A 20364-nucleotide genomic window follows, 5' to 3' on the forward strand; every position below is an offset into this window, starting at 1 on the left:
GAGCTCCTCATACTTCCTCCCAAACCTGGCCCTACTACCTCCTTCCACATTACTGTTGGAAGTACTATCATTCACCCAGTAGCCCAAGCACGCTGCCTAGGGGTCACACTCGACTTCTCTCTCACATTCTCCGCTCACATTAAAAACGTATCTAAAATCTGTTGCCTTTTCCTCCGCAATATTACAAAGATACGCCCTTTCCTTTGTTTCGCGACTGCTAAAACTCTGAAACAGGCCCTCATTCTCTCCCGTCTCGATTACTGTAACCTTCTGCTGTTCGGCCTCCCTGCATCTCACCTGTCTCCCCTACAGAACAATCTATCTTAAACGCTGCTGCCAGAATCACTCTACTCTTTCCTAAATCTGTCTGTGTCTCCCCTGCTGAAATCGCTCTCCTGGCTTCTGATCAAATCCCGCATCTCGTACTCTATTCTCCTCCTCACTTTTAAAGCTTTACACTCCTCTGCTCCTCCTTACATCTCCGCCCTAATTTCTTGCTATGCTGCATCCCGACTCTTGCGTTTTGCTTAAGGATGTTTTCTCTCTACCTCCTTTTTGTATCTAAAGCCCTCTCCCGCCTTAAACCCTTCTCACTGACTGCCCCACACCTCCGGAATGCCCTTACCCTCAATACCCGACTAGTACCCTCTCTATCCACCTTTTAAAACCCACTTGCTTAAAGAAGCATATGAGTAGCACCTTGGCTAATAATATACACATGATACATAAGTGCATCTGCAGGGGGCCAAGCTTTATCAGAATGCCCTCCTACTGTCTCTGTACGTTCTTCCTACCTACCAATTAGATTGTAAGCTCTTCGGAGCAGGGACTCCTCTTCATAAATGTTACTTTTATGTCTGAAGCACTTATTCCCATGACCTGTTATTTGTATTATTTGTTATTTATGATTGTCACGTGTATTACTATTGTAAAGCGCTATGTACATTAATGGCGCTATATAAATAAAGACATACATTAAATTAGCCTGTATTGACCGATTTTTGTCTGTCATTGTCATTCAAGTCAACAGGAGTTTTTGACCGATCTCTATGCGATCGGCAGCTTTGGGACTAGGATAATGACCTGTGTCCGTTTTCATCTTGGGACAGTTGGCTGCCACAGTTAACTATAACCTTAAACACACCTAATCCTATCTCACGGGGCAAAATGGCTGCGGCTAATTGTCCCTTTCCGTATTAAATATGCCTGTAAGCCACTTAAAGGTGCACCTCCCCAGAAAGTCCCTAATTACACTTAAAAGCAGTACAGAAAAGCAAGACCACCGCACATGCAGCAATCTAGTGCATTTCTTTTAGATCTTTCCCTGTTGGAAGTCTTCCAAAATCTAAAATGTTGAGTACAGTAATTTGTGTACTTTAGTATACAAATCAATCGGAGAACCCACACCATCTATTATTTACATTCAACTACATTTAGGACGGAGGTAAAGTGAAACGGAAACCTCCTAAACGTGTGTTCTTGATCCAACACATTTTCAGTTTGTCAGCTGACATGTTGGCTATATATCTTTTTAATAATACATAAAACAATGGAAATCTTATTCCAGTTTTCGTCCATGCTTTCAATCTTGCTACATTTGTCTATACATACGTAGGCTTGTAATATTAAATATGTAGTGTAATAAAACAAACTATAAAAAAGATCAGATCCCACATAAATTAAAGCGCAGATAATGTTTGAGGGGAAACTGCCCCTTTTATACGGAGCAACATTATTAGTAAATAGAAGATAATATTTATATCCACTTGCTGTTCCCCAGTTTCAAAAGCAAGCCGCCGGGTATCAATGTGCTGTGGGCAGAAAGTCTGGGGCAGAAAGATCTCGCCACTTGCCCACATTTGTATTGTATGTCTTTATTTATATAGCGCCAAAAGTGTACTCAGCGCTTCACAAAGAATACAGTACAGGGAATTTTAAAAATACAATAAGTGCAGCAAAAATCAGACAATGGGAAAGGAAATCCCTGCCCCGAAGAGCTTACACTCTAAGAGGTTTGAGGGGAAACTTACAGAGACAGCAGGTGAGGGAATAAGTGCTGTAGATGGGTGTGCTTGGCCACAATGGGTGGTATAAGTGACTGTGGGACAATAGCCATGAGTGCAGGCTATTGGGATGCTTGATTTGTGGGGCAAGTTTTAAGGTTAGTCAGTGTTAAATTAAAAGGTTAACACCATTTACAGGGGAAGAGATGGCAGGGACACATTCCTTTTTTTGTTCCGATACTGTATCGCAGGAGTCGGCAACTCCCGTCCTGAAGGGCCACCAACTCATTAGGATATCTCTGCTTCAGCCAATATCCCCGCTCAGTCATTATAACTGAATCACTGAGCTGCCTATGCTGAAGCAGGGATATCCTTTACACCTGACCTGTCGGTGGCCCTTGGAGGCTGCAGTTAGCCACCCCTGGTATATAACACCTGGAGGGATCCGGAATTGTGGTTCACTGGAACATAACTGGTAGTTTCCTGGGCTCTATGTATCTAAGCACAGTTTGCTGCAGCTTGCACTTAAAACTCACCGCAACCGGCGGCATCTATGTATTGGTATTTGTTGGTATGTCTGCGACCAGCTGTGGGAGATACGGAGTTACACTGACATCTTGGCTCAGGTATCTTTTGGCAAATGTGTGGTTTGCGTTGCGCTACTTGAAGATTTTTCTGCGTTGGTTTTCTTGTCATTAAGGTGGCGTAAGTTGTATTTTTTTTATGCAGAATACTAGCACAGAAGTAGACATGCACCTGATGCTACAACAGTAACAATGGTCTTCGTTAATGTTTTCAGACACACCAAAAAACAAATTTATTTATTTATTTTTAACACGTGTCGGCGCACAATTTCCTGATTATATAGAGCCACTTATTTGTAACCCATCTGTGGTGTAGCCACAAAAATGAAGTGCTCTTTTTGTTAATTTGTTAAACTTTTTGTTCTACTTTTTTAATTTTTATAAACCGTAAAAAAAAAAAAAAAAAAAAAACAGGGAGCTGCCAAGTAGCATTTTTAGCAATGCAGTTTCTGGTATAGGATGTTCCAGGTAGCATGGAAATAACTAGCTCTCGATAGAAGTGATGCGGCTTATTTAACACTTTGTGTGCCCTAGGACGTAGACACGGGGACTGGCACTTCAGGGTCCTTAAGGCGTAGTGACTCTGTCATTCTCAAAGGGCTTGTTTTTTTCTTTTTCTCCGGGTTCGCTCGCGTCCTGCGTTCCCATGGAGCACCGGACGCGATCAAACCAGTGAGAGATTAGAGGATTCTTCTTTTTCCTCCATAATTGATACTCTGACATCCAAAACCTATGCCAAACTAGGTGTACTTTACAGGAACAAATCCTCCCTAAGCCTGCTGGTCAGAAAGCGTATCGCACAGCAGATGCTAATGCCAATTATTGACTATGGAGATATAGTATATGGCTCGGCACCCCAAACCCACCTTAGCAAACTTGACACCCTCTACAATTCAATTTGTCGTTTCGTTCTCCAATGCAACTACAACACACATCACTGCGAAATGCTCAAAGAACTAGATTGGTCATCACTTGAGTCTAGGCGCAAAGTTCACCTTTCCTGTCTTGCCTTCAAATACTTTCTGGGCAAGCTACCCAGCTATCTGAACAAGCTCCTCACCCCTACCACATGCAGCACTTATCACCTGAGATCTGACTCCAAAAGTCTGTTCATGGTCCCAAGGCTCAACAAAGTATCCGGCCACTCCTCCTATTACCGTGCACCCCAAAACTGGAACAACCTACTGGAGACTCTCACATCCACCACCAATTTAAGTTCTTTCAAAACTAAAGCTGTCTCAAATTTTAATCTCATCTGTAACTGTTACATAAGCCTATAATATACATCTTCTCTAACTGTGCATGCAATGTATTGTATATAATGTATACCCTGTTCATTTATGTAACTATTTGTAACCATGTATTTGTCATTTTAACTATGCCCAGGACATACTTGAAAACGAGAGTATTACTTCCTGGTAAAACATTTTATAAATAAATACATTATAAATAACTAATGGCCACTGCAGTCATCTAACGACTATTGAAAGCACGGTTAATAAAGACTTTCCGTGCGGTAGCACTGAATGAGTGCTATCATACTTTATTTAATAAGCCCCAATGTTGCTAAAGCACCATAGATACTTCTTGCACTGGTATATCCCTGCTAAAAAAAAACTTGTCTTGAATTTGTTTAAATCCTTTTCCCCCTCCCCCCTGCTGTTATCTCCTAAAATGACATATTGGAATGTGGCAGGGATGCAGAACCCAGTACTTGGCACAATGTACCTTCATTCATTGTTATTTAGGCTTTTCTCTGTGTGTGTGTGTGTGTGTGTGTGTGTGTGTGTGTGTGTGTGTGTGTGTCTCTGTGTGTGTGTCTCTGTGTGTGTGTCTCTGTGTGTGTGTCTCTGTGTGTGTGTCTCTGTGTGTGTGTCTCTGTGTGTGTGTCTCTGTGTGTGTGTCTCTGTGTGTGTGTCTCTGTGTGTGTGTGTGTGTGTGTGTCTCTCTGTGTGTATGCCCATTTCTATATACATCACCTCACACTAATGAATTCAAATGACAGTTTTTCTTAGGCTACGCTTATAGTGCTGGCGACGCGACGGTCGCTGGAAAATCAAATAGAGATGACTTCCAGCGATCGCGACCAATGCGTGCGCTTATAGTAAGTAAGCGAGACGGGACGGCAGCAATGCATTTGTTTTGCTGCGATGTCGCCGGCACTATAAGCGCAGCCTTAGTTGGGTGCCCATCTGTAACACCTTGAGTGCCCTATGACTGCCACCACATCATGGGGTCTAGCACACTCTGGTCCCGTGACGTAGTGGCTACATCGTGGCTTTTAGGCTTGTTTTTCTAGGGGGCAGAAATGGAAGATACAAAGGTGTGAATGTACACTGCTGTCCCTGAATAGCGGGGAGGTGCAAATTCAGTAGGTAACATTTTATAAATAGCTTCAAAAATATAAAGGTAACCAACCAGTACGAACTTTGTACCGAAATACTCTCTAGTGAGACATCAGGGTGGTCAGACATATAATAATAATAAGAAGAATAATAATATAATATGTAAAATATAACTTCATAATATACCACTAAAATTGCAACACATAACAATAAAAAATATACAGATTACACATACTCTTATAATATAAATGGGCGTGCATATGTGTGGGTAATACAGATGGTAGACACAAAAATGACTGAAATGGTCATTTTCCTTTGACTTCTGCTGCAAAATCTTGGTAACAATCTAATTTTAACACTGGTCTGAGTACAACAACCCTCTTTAAGGGTGTGATTTGTAAGTATCAATGTAGTAGCAGTTATGAATGTAAATGCAATAAAGGTGTTTAAACTATAATTCTAAGGTTGTATTATCCGTTTTTGAAACTCAACAGTAGCACTCGTATAGGTAGGTAAATAGCACAAATAATGGATCCCAAACTGATGAAGTGCTGTTATTAGTCAGTGTAATCAATACCTCCTTTGATCACTATGTAGGTTGAGAATCACTGATGTAGGAGCTGCTAATCTGCAAATGAGATGTACGGTATCATATCAATCTGTACCCATTCTCTGTAGCTCCCACAGGTGCCCTTGAGTATCAAGTTAATAGGTTGAAAGGCAGGTTTAATAAAAACCAGCTTGTATTTAATATGGTGTGATTTGTTGGACTTTCTGACTTGCTTTGAAAATGACCATTATAAATGGTAGACAAATTATTACTTGGCTTTGGACTTTCAACTTGCTGCACTTTCAGTGTAATATGTTAGGATATATTGTGATATTCTGCACTAGCATTGCCAGTGGGTAACAATATCACGTGCTACATGTCTACAGCATTAACCTAGCAGCACTTCTATATAATGGTTATGGGCCAACCGTGGCCCAGTGGCTGAATGCAGACTCCAATGGACCTTTGGCCCATTCAGCTTGTGTAAATTGTTATAACTTTTTATAGGTGCTAATGTTTGCTCTGCAGTCTTCAGATTGCCATGCCTTAGCCTCTCACTCACTAAAGCTCTCTACTTCTTGCTTATAAATAATGTGTACGTATCCGTGGTGTTCATCACTGATGGAGACTGTTTTTTTTTTGTCCAGGCTTCTCTCTCCAGGTTGATTTGCCAGAATGTTGTCCAAACTGAGGATACTCGCCAGTCCGGGCATGCTGGCATGCCGCTCGGTGCACACCAAAGAGAAGGGCAAAGCTCTCATGTTAAATCCAAGAACAAACAAGGTGAGGGAAGAACAGGGAAATATCGTCTGGTGGTGCAATCTGCTGCTTAATGACAGAATGTAAATTCCGTGCTGGGGTAACCTGGTCAATGTTTTTATTCTCTTAAGAATAATCACTTAATTTTCTCCTAGCATTGATTATGTTAAAGGTAAAAGTGCCAGGAGTGTAGACAGCGGAGCACCGCAAGCAGAAAAATAGAATAAAAAGGTGGGGGCTATGATGTCAAAAATAAATAAAATAATTTATTAAATCAATCCACACATGGTATATAGCAGGACCATGTGTGGATTGATTTTAATAAATTATATAAAAAATCTATTTTTCTGCTTGCTGTGCTCCGCTGTCTACACTCCTGGCACTTCTATGCTACTACCAAAGTGAGGCACGCTCTGGAATTGGAAGGACATCATAATCGTGAATTATCTCTCTCAACACTGACTGTCACATTTGGTACATTGGCTAGTGTACTAGGCTCTAGGGCTGTTTATATATAGACCATTGGGTCATTGTAGTGGTATTATACCATCTCCACTGACCCATAGGATTCTTACTATTCACAGTACCCAATATATGAGTCATATTATCCTTGTGACAGTATACAGTCCTATATGGGTTTAATATAGTCCTATTCCGCGCAGATTTATGCGTATAAAGCCTTCATATTGGCACTATTTCATTGGAGACTGGGATGCACTAAAATTTGGAACTTTGTTCTAACCTTGCTAAAGGTAAGTTTTACACTAGCGGAGTTATGCAAAATATTGTAATTGTTTCACATGATAGGACTATGGCAGTCATCTTTGATATCTACAGTATGTGGTGTAAATCGTGGCACTGGGAGGCTGATGTGCACGGAGATGTTTCACAAATAGCTCGAAGTTCTTCTGATCTGTCAATTTCACCCTTTTTTTTTTCTTCTCCAGAAGAAGTGATTGTCACTAAGATTGATGGTGAATCTCTGGGCACTTCAGCAGTCCTGAGCCTGAATAGGGGTTTAGAGCGATAGATGAGGCAAGAGGCAAATGGAGAGATTGAAGAAAAACACCAGTAAAAAGCGTAGAGGGCGAGGTCCTAGGGAAGGAAGAGAAGAGGGAAACTGAAAATAAATTAGGAGGAAAGGGTGAGATAATGGGGTAAAGAAAAGCATGACGGGTTCATTGTCAGAAGGTGTAGTAAGACCTTTTTTACAAAGTCACAATGATTTGTAATATTGGAGACCATGTAAAGAAAATGTTTTTACATCAGTAGTTCTCAACAAAAAAAAAGGGGGACACCAGTGAAGAGAAGGAAAAGTGGGAGCGAAGGAAAGAGACAAGACAGTGTTTCAGCTGTCTCATTTTAGGAGATATTTTGTTGTGGGACCAAACTGTAACCTGGCCTGATTGGCAGCCTATTGTGGGGGTCGGGGGTGGGGTGTTTACAATCCATTCCTAGGTCTTTGTTTCTTTGTTTAGGGGATGGCATTTACCCTACAAGAGAGGCAGATCCTTGGACTTCAAGGTCTCTTGCCTTCAAAAATAGAGACTCAGGACATTCAAGCCGCACGATTCCACGGGAACTTGAAGAAAATGGACGACCCCTTACAAAAGTACGGGTTTCATTTTCTATCCATTGCGGAGTCCATCACTATTGAAATGATTTACATTTGATTTGCATAAACAAGGCATATACCCCATATTCTTTTTGTTTCAACATTATCCCTCATTCCCCGTAGACTGTCGGCTCCCCCGCGCAGGGCCCACACTACACGTCGTATCTGTGCACGTTTGTCCTGATTTGTTAGTAACTATGTAATTCTCAAATCTCTCACAATGATGCAGTTTGCATGTCCAACACTAGACAGGAAATATGGCGCAGACACGGGGACGTATTCTTTGGGATTCATCCATTTGAGCTTGGTTGCTGGATCTGTGTTGCAGAGCTCGGAGCAGGCGCTCGCTTAACCCAGGCTTGTCTGTATTTGTTTTTGGTCGTGGATGAGTGAGCGGGTGTAGAACACTAGTAATGTAGGCCGATATCTTATGAGTGGTCTGGAGTAAGTGAATTGCAGTTGCGACAGGGGCGTAGAAATCCACTGGGAAGAGCAACCAGGTAAAGCAAGCCAGGTGCTTTATTGCCACACATTGAAATGATCCCCATGTGCTGCACAGACTGTTTAATCTTCCGCCACCACATTTTAATTGTGCCTCTGCTCTGTGTTTTTAGGTATATCTACGTAATGGGAATCCAGGAAAGGAATGAGAAGTTGTTCTATAGAATATTACAGGATGACATTGAGAGATTGATGCCCATTGTGTACACACCGACAGTCGGTCTGGCCTGCTCACAATACGGGCATATTTTTAGAAGACCGAAGTAAGGAAACTTAAAATTGTGAAATTAAAGGGGGGTAGAAAATCTCACCGGCCCGCACTTAATCTGGGTTTGGTTAAATATTGTTCTGCCAGGACTGGGGCTGAAAGAGACACAGATATCCTTATTCTATAAACAGGGCATTGTGTATCCTAAAGAATCTCATGTTACTACCCTGCACACAGTTCATGTATGTTGAACATTGAAATGCTTATTCTAACATGCAAGCTTTAAAGAAAAGGTTGTTCCCCAGTAAATAAAGTGCAGCTCAACTTACAAAATGTTTCCCGTCTGCTTCAATTTATTTTAGGAACAATAGAACAACGTTTCAGGGCCACACAGGACCTTTTCTCATCTATCATCACGAGAGGTCCTGTGTGGGCCTGAAACAAAGAGAAACTACATACCAAATTGTATGACAAAATATATATTAAGTGTTTATTCACTACCTGATCAAGATGGTCTCTGAGTTTATATAAACTCTCACAATAATGTGCACCCAATAACAATTAGAAGATACACAATGTGGCAAATTATAAAAACCTCATACAACAAGGTCTGAGAGTCTGCTGAGCGTCAACACCGATGGCTCAGCATCTTTGAAACTGACATGAAAAGAAAAAAGAGACAGCGCACAACTCTCATAGTGTAAATGTGACACAATTAGGGTAGTAATTATTGCACGTACAAAAGATTCAATCTTTTAAGACATTGCATGTTTAGGGTACATGTTACCGCTACAGCATCAACTGGTTCCCGCTCCCGGGATGGCCGCTGCAGTTGTCTCCCAATCGGGTAGGTATAAGTGTCCTCGTATCCAGGAGGCTGCTATCAGATGACATCAAGGTCTATAGTGGCAGCACGTTGGGATCCAGAATGCATAGTGGTATAGTTGGAACAAACACATCTCCCACACTGTCAGCTGAGGGACTCGGTACCCTCAATGTAGCCGTAATGCTCCTGGTGCCTATAGCGGTATCACTGACGTCATTGGATCATGTCGCAATCGGCGACCCTCCAGCGCTGACTCAGTGGAACTGACCGCAGACTCCGTATGAGCTAAACAGGGAAGTGGGAAAATCAGGCAAATGCCCCAATACATACATAAAATATTCCTACGCGTTTCGTAGAGCAGGTCTACTTCATCAGGGAAGATTGCCTTATTATTTGCCTTATTTTCCCACTTCACTGTTTACTATAGGCACCGTCGGCTACGTCGAGGGTACGGAGTCCCTCAGCCGACAGTGTGGGAGATATTTGTTTGTTCCAACTGTACCACTAAGCATTATGGATCCCAACGAGCTGCCATTATAGACCTTGATATCATCTGATAGCAGATAGCAGCCTCCCGGATACGAGGACACCTATACCTACCTGATTGGGAAGACAACTGCGACAGCCATCCCGGGAGCGGGAACCAGTTGATTGCTGTAGCGGTAACATGTACCCTAAACATGCCATGTTTTAAAAGATTGAATCTTTTGTACGTGCAATAATTACCACTCTAATTTTGTCACATATCAACATTTTTTACACTGAGTTGTGCGCTTTTCTTGTGTGTCTTTTTTTCTTTTCATGTGGGCCTGAAACGTTCTTCGCTCCTTGTTCCTAAAATATGTGGTTATTCTAAGAAATGCCATTGACATATTTTGACGGTATTCTTGCCTTTTTGCATGGACAAATCATCCTTATTCTTTTTGTGCTTTAGAGGGGTATTCCCATGTAGTGATTTTTTTAAGAGGATATGTGCCGGCCTTGTAACTTGTCTTGTAACGCTTATGAAGACAGAGAATTTATTTTTACGTGCTTGTGTGTTTTTTGTTTTTCCCCAGAGGGTTATTTATTTCCATTTTAGACAGAGGACATATTAAATCAATTTTGGAGAACTGGCCAGAAACTGATGTGAAGGTAACAGTATGACTCCATTATTTCAACCTCCACCCCACCCGGTTATAAGTTAAGGCAGCCATTGGTCTCCAGACATTCTGGAATGTTCTCTTCCCAAATTCAGTTCCTGTTGAAAATTAAAATACATTAATGAAAATATCCATTGTTAAGGGCATCAATCGCCTAGTTTTAACTTCTTAAACAAATCAGTCATTTATTTAATTTAGTCCTGTAATATGTAGGACTGTAATGGCGGAAATATGGAATATTCTCAAGCAGATACGGGTCCATATTTACTAGGCAATATAACTCCAATGTTGGGTTATAAGGTGTTTTCTTGCGCCAGAATAACATAGCACTGCTTACTAAAATTGGGCCGCTGTCCCTTGCAGGCCACCGGGCACCAGAGGGTCGAAGTAACCATGATTTTATTGTCCGTGCAGAAATACAGAATGCTTGATTTCATTGTATGATGTCGTCCCCACCCCTTCTTTTTTTTTTTTTTCCTCTTCCAGGCAGTTGTAGTAACAGATGGAGAGAGGATTCTGGGTCTTGGCGACCTGGGAGTTTATGGAATGGGAATCCCAGTTGGAAAACTGTGTCTGTATACCGCTTGTGCTGGTATACAGCCTCAGAGATGCCTTCCAGTGTGTATTGATGTTGGCACTGATAATCCAGTAAGTGGTTTATTCATAACATTTTCAGTGTTGTATTCTTGGTCTGAAGAGCCTATAATAAACCATCTTGCATGTCAGTTTGTTGCCGAATGTTTGTTTTTTCACCAACAACCTAAAGTCCAATTAGGTTCTGATTGTGGGGTTTGTAAGCCCGTTGTTGCAGTCGGATGCACTAGAATTGTAATACTTTGGTTAGATTTGTGCCAGTCTCACAAAGGTCCAGCCTGATAAAACTGATGTCCTATGTGCGTGTGAGAGGATTTTAGACCAATCGCATTCTGTGAGCTTGGGTAAATCTGTGTAAAGCCGCGCAGTTTTATATTGGGGAAAGAACTACAGCTCCCATCATTCCATGCTCCACGCATCGGAGTCGCTGCAGAGAGTGCTCCTGGGATCATCAGAGCTGCTTTGGGGAAGGTCATAAGTAGATCATTTAGTGCTATGATTTCACACAAAACTAAGATGTACGGGGAAGAGAAAGCTGAAGGGAACAGGCATAAGTAATGCAATAGTAGGTTTTCAGTATCATTCAGGAGACCATTTGCAATTAGGCTACAGAGCGTATTCAGTAAACTTCAATAGTGCTAATTCGGCATCACTACACAGACGGTTCCATTCAAGTCAACTGCACTTTGGGGTGTGTGTGTTGCAAGCTTCTCTGTTGTGGCAATGGTTCTTGCTGCCATTGTTCCGGAATGTAATCCTATTTGTATTCTACTACTAGAAGAAATCGGCAGTATTCCTCTGATTGGGAACAGGGATGTGTAATGTTTTACCTATTGGAAGGGGCGTGTGTTATCTCCTAAAGAGGAGGGAAGACGTTCAATGTACACCTATAAACGGCTGTATATCTTCTCAACCCCAGTGCAAAATATTAACACATTTCTGGAAAATAATTTACCTCTCCTTTTAATGAATGCTACTTGAAGGTTTAGTACGGGATAATATTCAGGAATACCTAATGGAGAACAAAATTGTTAGTAGTAGTCAGCATGGATTTATGAAGGGTAGGTCGTGCCAAACTAACCTTATTAGTTTCTTTGAGGAGGTAAGTAGGAATTTAGACCAGGGTAATGCAGTTGATGTGGTCTACTTAGATTTTGCAAAGGCTTTTGATACCGTTCCACACTAGGTTAGTGTACAAAATAAAGCAAATTGGACTCCGTAAAATTATATGCACCTGGATTGAAAACTGGTTGAAGGACAGACAACAGAGGGTTGTCATAAATGGAACTTTTTCTGGTTGGGCTAAGGTCGTGAGTGGAGTACCTCAGGGATCGGTACTGGGACCCCTGCTTTTTAACTTGTTTATTAATGACCTTGAGGTTGGCATCGAGAGCAAAGTCTCCATCTTTGCTGATGATACTAAATTGTGTAAGGTAGTAGAATCAGAGCAGGATGTAATTTCTCTCCAGAAGGACTTGGAGAGACTGAAAACTGGGGCAGGTAAATGGCAGATGAGATTTAATAAAGATAAATGTAAGGTTATGCATTTGGGAAACAAGAAGAAACAGGCAACTTACACATTAAATGGGGATACATTAGGGGAATCCTTGATGGAGAAGGATTTAGGACTGCTTAATGAAGTATCTGTTGTCCAAATTTAGCTTAACTTGATGGACGCATGTCGTTTTTTTTTTTGTTTGTTGTTTTTTCAACCTCATCTACTATGTAACTATGTAATGCTGTATATTTCCTTATAGTATGCCAATTGGTAACACGGATCAATAATGGCAGTAACGTAACTTGACTGTAATACATATGCACTAATATACCATACACATACAAAACTATTCCCTCTATTTAACCTGTAAACTAGAATACAGTGCTCTTTAATCCGCATTATGTGGGTAATTCTTTTGTAGACGTTATTAAAGGATCCCTTCTACATGGGACTGTACCAGAAGAGGGATCGCACCCAGCTTTATGATGATCTGATTGATGAGTTTATGGATGCCATCGCACACAGGTATGGCAAAACACATCTAGAAAGACAGAGGTATTACTTGGGAAACCAATCGCTGGCGTGCTGCATGTTGGTAAGTGACTGGGCTACTGATCTATGCAAGTACTCCGTTTTTATTGATCAGGATTTTGTTACAAGTTTGGACACCTGATCCTCTTGCACACAGGGAAACTCCTCTGCTCATCCAAATGATACTAACATAGACACTGATGGAGCTTACAGATTATACTGTCTTTTCATGCTTCATGTCACATCAGACACTGACGATATCCTCTTCTTTTTTTTTTTTTTTTGGTTCAACTTCACACCGATCAGACCTGCTCTGAACTTTCTAACCGGAAGTTCTGATAAAATAACTTGTTCATAAAAGCCCCAGTGCCTTAATTACTGGTCTCTCCGCCAGTAAAGGGTTAAGTGTGTGGAAGTGTATCCCATTCCCTGCCAGAGGAGCCTGCAATGTATGGATCTGAAATATTCTGTTTCCGGCCTCGCTGTCGGCGAAGGGTCTAACTTCTAGTATTACTGCGACAGTGACCTGTATCCTCTTAGAAATACTTTTGAAATGTATCTCTGTGATCAGTTGGGCAATATATCTACCAGTCTGGCACACACATCTATTGATATTTCTCCTGAATTGCGCTGTAATTGATTTATAGTTTAAAACTGTCTTGTGGGTGATCTGAAAAAACAAGTTTCATTTTGTGTGCGTTCTCCTCCTCCCACCCCCTTCGCTTTTAATAAAAGTGCGTCGGGATTTATTTTAAAGGTACGGCCGAAACACGCTCATTCAGTTTGAAGACTTCGGAAACCACAACGCCTTTAGGTTCCTAAGGAAGTACAGGGAAAAATATTGCACCTTCAATGATGACATACAAGGTAAGTGCATTCTTTCTGCTTAACCCCTCGCTGCCAGAGTGCCTGCATTGCCGGACGCTCTGGCAGTGACGGGGTTAAAAAGACGGTCAAACCAAAACAAACATGACATTTTTAACATATAAATTTGTCCACAAACATGCATGAACCGCGTGCTCTCTGTACTTTGCAGGCACTGCCTCGGTAGCACTGGCAGGACTGCTGGCGGCACAGAATGTTCTCGGGAAACCAATCACTGAGCACAAGGTTCTGTTTCTTGGTGCAGGAGAGGTACAATGTTCTACTCTATTATATAGACCACATTCTGTTTATATTCACAGAACATTGCATGTCATAATGTAACCAGAAGGAATATTTTCATGAGTGACTTTTAAAGGCGCAATCCAAGCCAGTGAGGTCTCCGGCTTTGAACCCCCATTAATTTCAGCTCCAGGGACCCCTTGCCTCCAGACATACTTACCTCCGTAGTATGTGCCGGTATTCCTCTGCTTTTTAAAGCTCGTTTGTCACATGGGCCTCTAGGAAGCTGCACCGGGTGATTTCATGGCTTTCTATTGGCCTGCAGGGGGCAAGAACTTTGAATAGCGGCAATTACGTGATCCCTGCTAGTCGAGTAGAGCGGATACCGACACCTACGGAGGGAAATATCGCCGGGGGACCCGGAACAGAAATGAACAGGGTTCAACTTCAAAGACCCCCTGCTTCAATCCTCTTTTTAAAAAATAAAAAAATGGCCAGCTTGGATAGACATTTGAACCATCTCCTGTTTCTCTATTATTTATATAGTAAGTGTTTCTATCTCACCATGCAGATTATGTTTAACCCTTTTGCTGCCAGATGCCCCTCTGGAAGCAGAAAGCATTAATAGTTCTCAATACTTGGGTATGGTTTATGCTGAGTCTGAAGACAAAAAAGTTGAAGACGGCTGCACACTAATAGGAGCAAAAAATTGTTGATAATATTCGAGGTGCGATGATGTGAGGTCAGAAACATCGCAAAACACTGATGCCAAAAGCACAAACTGTTCCTATTCAATCCACGCTCCTTTTGGCAACATAGGAAATTGCAGGAACATGTAAGAGCACCTGCTATTCAACAACACCTAGTGTCATGGTTTTCATTCATTTATGTTGTGTGACAATAGTTTCAATTAATTTAGGGTCAAAAATCTAATGTAAAAGTATGGATTAGTATGGGGTTTTACAGTACACCTTTCTTTGTTTAGGGGCTCACATGTAATTGGAGCTGCATCGGATTTGTTTTCCGCAAGTGGAGGTCTAAAGCCTTATTTAGAATATCCCATCTTAATTGGGCCTGCCAAAAACTTTTACGTCAATATGCCTCCAAATTTGGAAGTATTACATTTTTATAATAAAGTAATATGATTTAGGATAAAGTCGTTGCGCAATCAAAGTCAAACGGAATACTTGAGTCACCTATGATTTGCAGACATTATGTCCAGCACATTGGAGAACTCGCTGAAGCAAGTAAGAAGGTGAAGCCTCCATGTGAATTTCAGCAAGACCAAAGTGATCTATAAATGTCAACTCTGCGAAAATCAGAGAAGGGGTTTGCAAATGCAGTGCCTGGAAGATCAGAGGGGAGGCATTCATCCAGAAGAGGATCGACAGGGGCCGAAGACCAAAGTAATTTTCAACAAATGTCAACTCCTACAAAAATCTAAATTTAATAGAAGTCGTCAAACCATGTCTTTTAAATTGCAGAGGCGCAAGTTCCAATGGATGGGCCCCTTACGAATGAAATCAAGAGGAGAATGAAGATGGGATCTATATATCTACATCATCCCGACCTATGGATCAGAGCAAAAAAGAAGCAGCACATCACAGGTAAGTTTCAAAATAGCTTATTGTGCATAATGTACAATACACTAGTTTGATACTTACCTGCAATGTGCTGTTTTTTTTTCTGATCTATGGGTCTGCCTAAGATGCAACTTTATTTCTTATGATGCGTGCTCTTGTCAATATATGCCTATGCCTGCTATAGGTGTGCTCACTGGTATGTAGGTACTGTATGTATGTATGTGTGTGTGTATTTACATCCATTCCTTGAACTTGTCTTGTTTCTTCTAAATGCGCTCCATCCCATCTCCATTGTCCTTTTTATTTCATTCTAAAGCTTCCCATCCATCAATACTTGCTGGCCAAGGTAGCCCTAGTTTGACGACTTCTAGTTCTAATTCTGTTTATTTAGATTTTTATTTTTGTAGAGTTGATATTTGATCATCATTTGGATCTTCCGCCTCTGTCGATCCACTGCTGGATGAAGGCCTTCCCAATGATGTTCCAGGCACTGCATTTGCAAGCCTCTTCGTGGTGCTCCAACAAATGTCCTAATTGTATGCATCCATCTGTCTGACATTTGCTGTCATCTTGGTCTTCTTGATAACCCTTGGAATCCAGTAGAGTACAATCTATTTCCACTAAAGGTAATTTCTTCTTGCGATATGACCAGTCCACTGCCATTTTAATTTCTTCACACTTGTGATGTCACAGATTTTGCTTCCAAATCCATCAATTCTTTTTCCTCTCTAGGTAATACCTAGCACACATGCCACCATACTTTGTTTTCTAAAGCTTCTGAATTATCTCTTCATTTAAGGTCAAAGTTGCCCACAAATATGTAAAAATAGGCATAATACATTGGTCGAACACTTTTCTCTTGAGGCATAGTGGCAGGTTCCCTTGAAAGATGTATTTATTTCTTTTCTTCCAAATGTGGAATTACATTTATTTGGATCTTTAATACATTTGTTGAACATCACTTTGGCCTTGCTGAGTTCCATATGGAGGTCCACATTCTTACTTCTGTGAAATCTCCGATTTTTTATTTTTTTTACAATTTAGTTTCTTGAACAATTCCATGTCTTACGGTGGAAAGCTATGGTGTCGTCCTGCCGCACATCCCTGCTAATCCTCATTTTACTTGTAATCTTATGGTTGATGTGGCATTCCCGTAAAAAAATGTTAGTGTGTGTGAGATGGGCCTTCTAAGTGGAAATGGGTCTTTGTGTAAAAGCACCTTACATTGTGCAGAAAACATAACCAACCTTTGGTTTTGAGGAGGCTCTTGTTAATGATTTAATGAATCTTTAACTAAATGGTTCTACAAATGTATATCCTTGCCAAAATTAGTCAGGGAAACAAGATAACTACACTGTAGGCAAAGTTGAATATTAACATCAGGGTTTCTTGGGTGTTTATTTAGAAATGCTAATATATAAAATGTGTAGGAAGACCTTGTGAATCTGCTTTAATCTGAAATGTCCTGATTTTTGCTCTGACCAGGCGGCTCTCGGTATTGCAAATCTTATTGTCATGGCAATGATGGAAAGTGGGAGTTCTGCTGAGGCCGCTCGAGAGAAGATATGGATGTTTGACAAATACGGCTTATTGGTGCAGGTAAGGCTTCATGAGTCTAAAGGACTTTGTTTGCATAGCACCTGGAATCATCGGTGCTGCCAACTTTCTATGTGACTTTTGGGAAGGTGTCATGCTTCGTTTATCAGGGCTGGGCATCATGGTCCCTATTCAATATAATGAGAAGTTGGGTAATGTACAATTACTCGTTTATTTAAGCTGACTAACTTCAAGTGAATGGAAGTTGACGAATTGTTGTATGCATTACGATTCTCACTATTGAATGCGAGCGCTTGTATGAATGCACTGTATGTGTCTGCATTCAGTATCACCTGGTGTTAAATAGCACAGATAAAAAGGGCTGGATGCCTGTTTAAGTGTTGCTGGCACTAAACCTGTTCTCTTCGTGTAAGTATATGAATGTATAAACATGTAATGCATATGAATTTAAATCATATATATACGTTTTATGAACTGTACAACATAAAATGACTTGGATACTCTTAATTTCTTTGCAGGAGTCTGGCACTTTTTAGGTACTGCCATTTTGAGTCCCCTTCCCTTGTTGCTGGCATGTAAAATGCTTAAAGCTAGGGTCAGGAGGCTTAGCAACGAATTTCCCACTCCTTGAGTGCTCATTTGCATGTCATTACCCATAATCCTTGCCTGAGACGTGAATGTGTCATCATTACTGAACTGTGATGCGTTTTAGTGGCACTAAATCAAAGATGGCTACCCGCTGACTCCTGTGTAGCCTTTAACCTGCCTTTACTGCTTTTGCTGCAAAAGGAGCTGCTATGCATTGCAAAGGCAGCGAAAGGGTTACTGTACCGATCGTTTGATAATTTCTTAACGCAACAATTTCAGGGTCGAGAAGAAGGAATAGACGGCAATCAGGAGTCATTTGCTCATCTTGCCCCGGACCAGACGGTCAAAAGCTTTTTAGATGCAGTGAATGTTTTACAGCCAACTGCGATAATTGGTAAGTTTTGACTATATTGCATTTGTAATTTGCTAAACTTGGTTTGATGGCCGGAAAGCAAAAAAGATTGTGCTGTTGAACTTGACCCTTTATTTCCAACTAAGGCTGGGGCCATGGTATCGCAGACCGTGCAGAGGCGTTCGCACGCAGTGTTCGCGTCCATGTGGCGTGCGCGTGGAAGCGGTTGGGGGCGCGCGTTGCGCAAGAAATCAGTTCAAATAGATTTCTTGGCGCGACAGGCCGGTCACGTGAGCGGCTCACCCAATGAGGGCGAACCAGCTCCGTGACGTCCCTAGGAACGCCCCCCGCGGCCAGTCCACCATGGCCAGGGAAAGCACCCGCCTACCTCACAGCCTCTGCACGCCTCCGCGCGGGCGAAGGCACCATGGCCCCAGCCTACGGCAGTGCAACAACATTTTATTTATATTGGTCAAACATTTATTACTAAATTGACAACCTTCTTTAGACACCATGTGACGGAGCGGCTTCGTAGGCAGGGTCAGAAAGGAGCGCACACCACTTCCTTGCAATGAAAGTCCTTTATTTCCCTTGCCAGAGAAAGCAGGTTGTAGTATACCTGTACGAACAGAAAATAACGTATTTAAAGTAAGGAGCACAGGTCTGCAAAATTACACAAGTCCTTACTCTCGGGCGCACAAAAGGGAGTTCAGGCTCTCCCCCAGACAGGCGCACAAAAGGGAGTTCAGGCTCTCCCCCAGACAGGCGCACAAAAGGGAGTTCAGGCTCTCCCCCAGACAGGCGCACCAAAGGGAGTTCAGGCTCTCCCCCAGACAGGCGCACAAAAGGGAGTTCAGGCTCTCCCCCAGACAGGCGCACAAAAGGGAGTTCAGGCTCTCCCCCAGACAGGCGCACAAAAGGGAGTTCAGGCTCTCCCCCAGACAGGCACTCTGCAACCTGTTTCCTCATAGATTGAGAGCAGAGTGAGAGGCAGCAGGAAGTCTGCTGTCTGCATTTTAAACCTCCCCTTTCCATTCCGCTAGCGGACCTTACAAGTTGGGGTGTAGTTTTTCTTGTCTGTTAAAGTGAGAGTTTTTAACCTTATGCACTCCCTCACACACCACTTCTAAATAGTTTATTTTATGCCGATTTTAAAACAGAGAGGGAGATGACTTTTACAATGTTAAGGACCAGTACCTGTGTAATTATGGATCTTGTTGTTCTTGTTAAGGGGTTGCAGGCGCTGGAAGGTTCTTTACAGAAGATGTAATCCGAGTCATGGGTTTAATTAACCAAAGACCGGTCATCTTTGCGCTGAGTAATCCAACCGTCAAGGCTGAATGCACGGCAGAGGAAGCGTACACTTTTACAGAGGTAGGAACTGGAAACGTGGCAATCATTGAGTGAGGCGCTGCAGTTTGGTGGAAATAAAATCTGGTATCCACTTATGATTTTTCATATGACCCATCTTAAAACTATGACCTCCCCCCCCAGTGCTGCCAAACTGGAATATTAAGCCCTAAATTCTCTAAGCGGTGTTATGCCATACGTCACCTTCTGCCCATTAAATTGAAGTTGTTAATGGAGTAGCACCGCTTAGTACGTATGGCCTTTTATCTTGCAACCTGTTCTGATTAAAGCATTTAAATATAGCCACGGGTAACGCTTATACGGCCAGGAGGTACCGCTGCACCATTTCGATCATATATGAAATGTTTGTCATTTCCCATGAATTTATAAATGGTGTCCCGCACGGATGTACATTCACAATTGTTCCAATTTCCCCAATAGGGGCGCTGTCTCTTTGCCAGCGGAAGTCCCTTTGACACCGTGACTTTAAGTGATGGACGATCATTTAAACCAGGCCAGGGTAACAATGCCTACATATTCCCAGGTACAATCTCTTCTCACTGTCTGTGTTTGTGTTGTAACGCCCTCTGCTGGACCCTCAGTGTATTACTGGCCTACTTCATTGCAAAAGTCGTATTTATAAGTTTGTCCATTTCCGTCCCATTTTATTACAT

At 41.8% G+C, this 20364-nt stretch overlaps 1 protein-coding gene across 2 annotated transcripts in view; it reads left to right on the forward strand.

The window, feature by feature from the left end:
* Positions 1 to 20364, forward strand: part of ME2 (malic enzyme 2) — a 38403-nt gene that overhangs the window by 11835 nt on the left and 6204 nt on the right. Inside the window, exons 2-13 of one of the 2 annotated variants that reach the window (XM_075586336.1) lie at positions 6144 to 6265; positions 7720 to 7853; positions 8471 to 8620; positions 10450 to 10525; positions 11020 to 11181; positions 13047 to 13150; positions 13914 to 14023; positions 14193 to 14290; positions 17329 to 17442; positions 18268 to 18382; positions 19572 to 19714; positions 20132 to 20234. In XM_075586336.1, coding sequence (XP_075442451.1) covers positions 6158 to 6265; positions 7720 to 7853; positions 8471 to 8620; positions 10450 to 10525; positions 11020 to 11181; positions 13047 to 13150; positions 13914 to 14023; positions 14193 to 14290; positions 17329 to 17442; positions 18268 to 18382; positions 19572 to 19714; positions 20132 to 20234 — 1417 coding nt within the window. In that variant the 5' untranslated portion in view covers positions 6144 to 6157. Of the gene's footprint in view, positions 1 to 6129; positions 6266 to 7719; positions 7854 to 8470; positions 8621 to 10449; positions 10526 to 11019; positions 11182 to 13046; positions 13151 to 13913; positions 14024 to 14192; positions 14291 to 17328; positions 17443 to 18267; positions 18383 to 19571; positions 19715 to 20131; positions 20235 to 20364 lie in introns of both variants that reach the window. The other variant, XM_075586322.1, reaches the window with a different exon arrangement.

The sequence above is a fragment of the Ascaphus truei genome, chromosome 1 (assembly GCF_040206685.1).
Source record: "Ascaphus truei isolate aAscTru1 chromosome 1, aAscTru1.hap1, whole genome shotgun sequence".
NCBI classification, from domain to species: domain Eukaryota; kingdom Metazoa; phylum Chordata; class Amphibia; order Anura; family Ascaphidae; genus Ascaphus; species Ascaphus truei.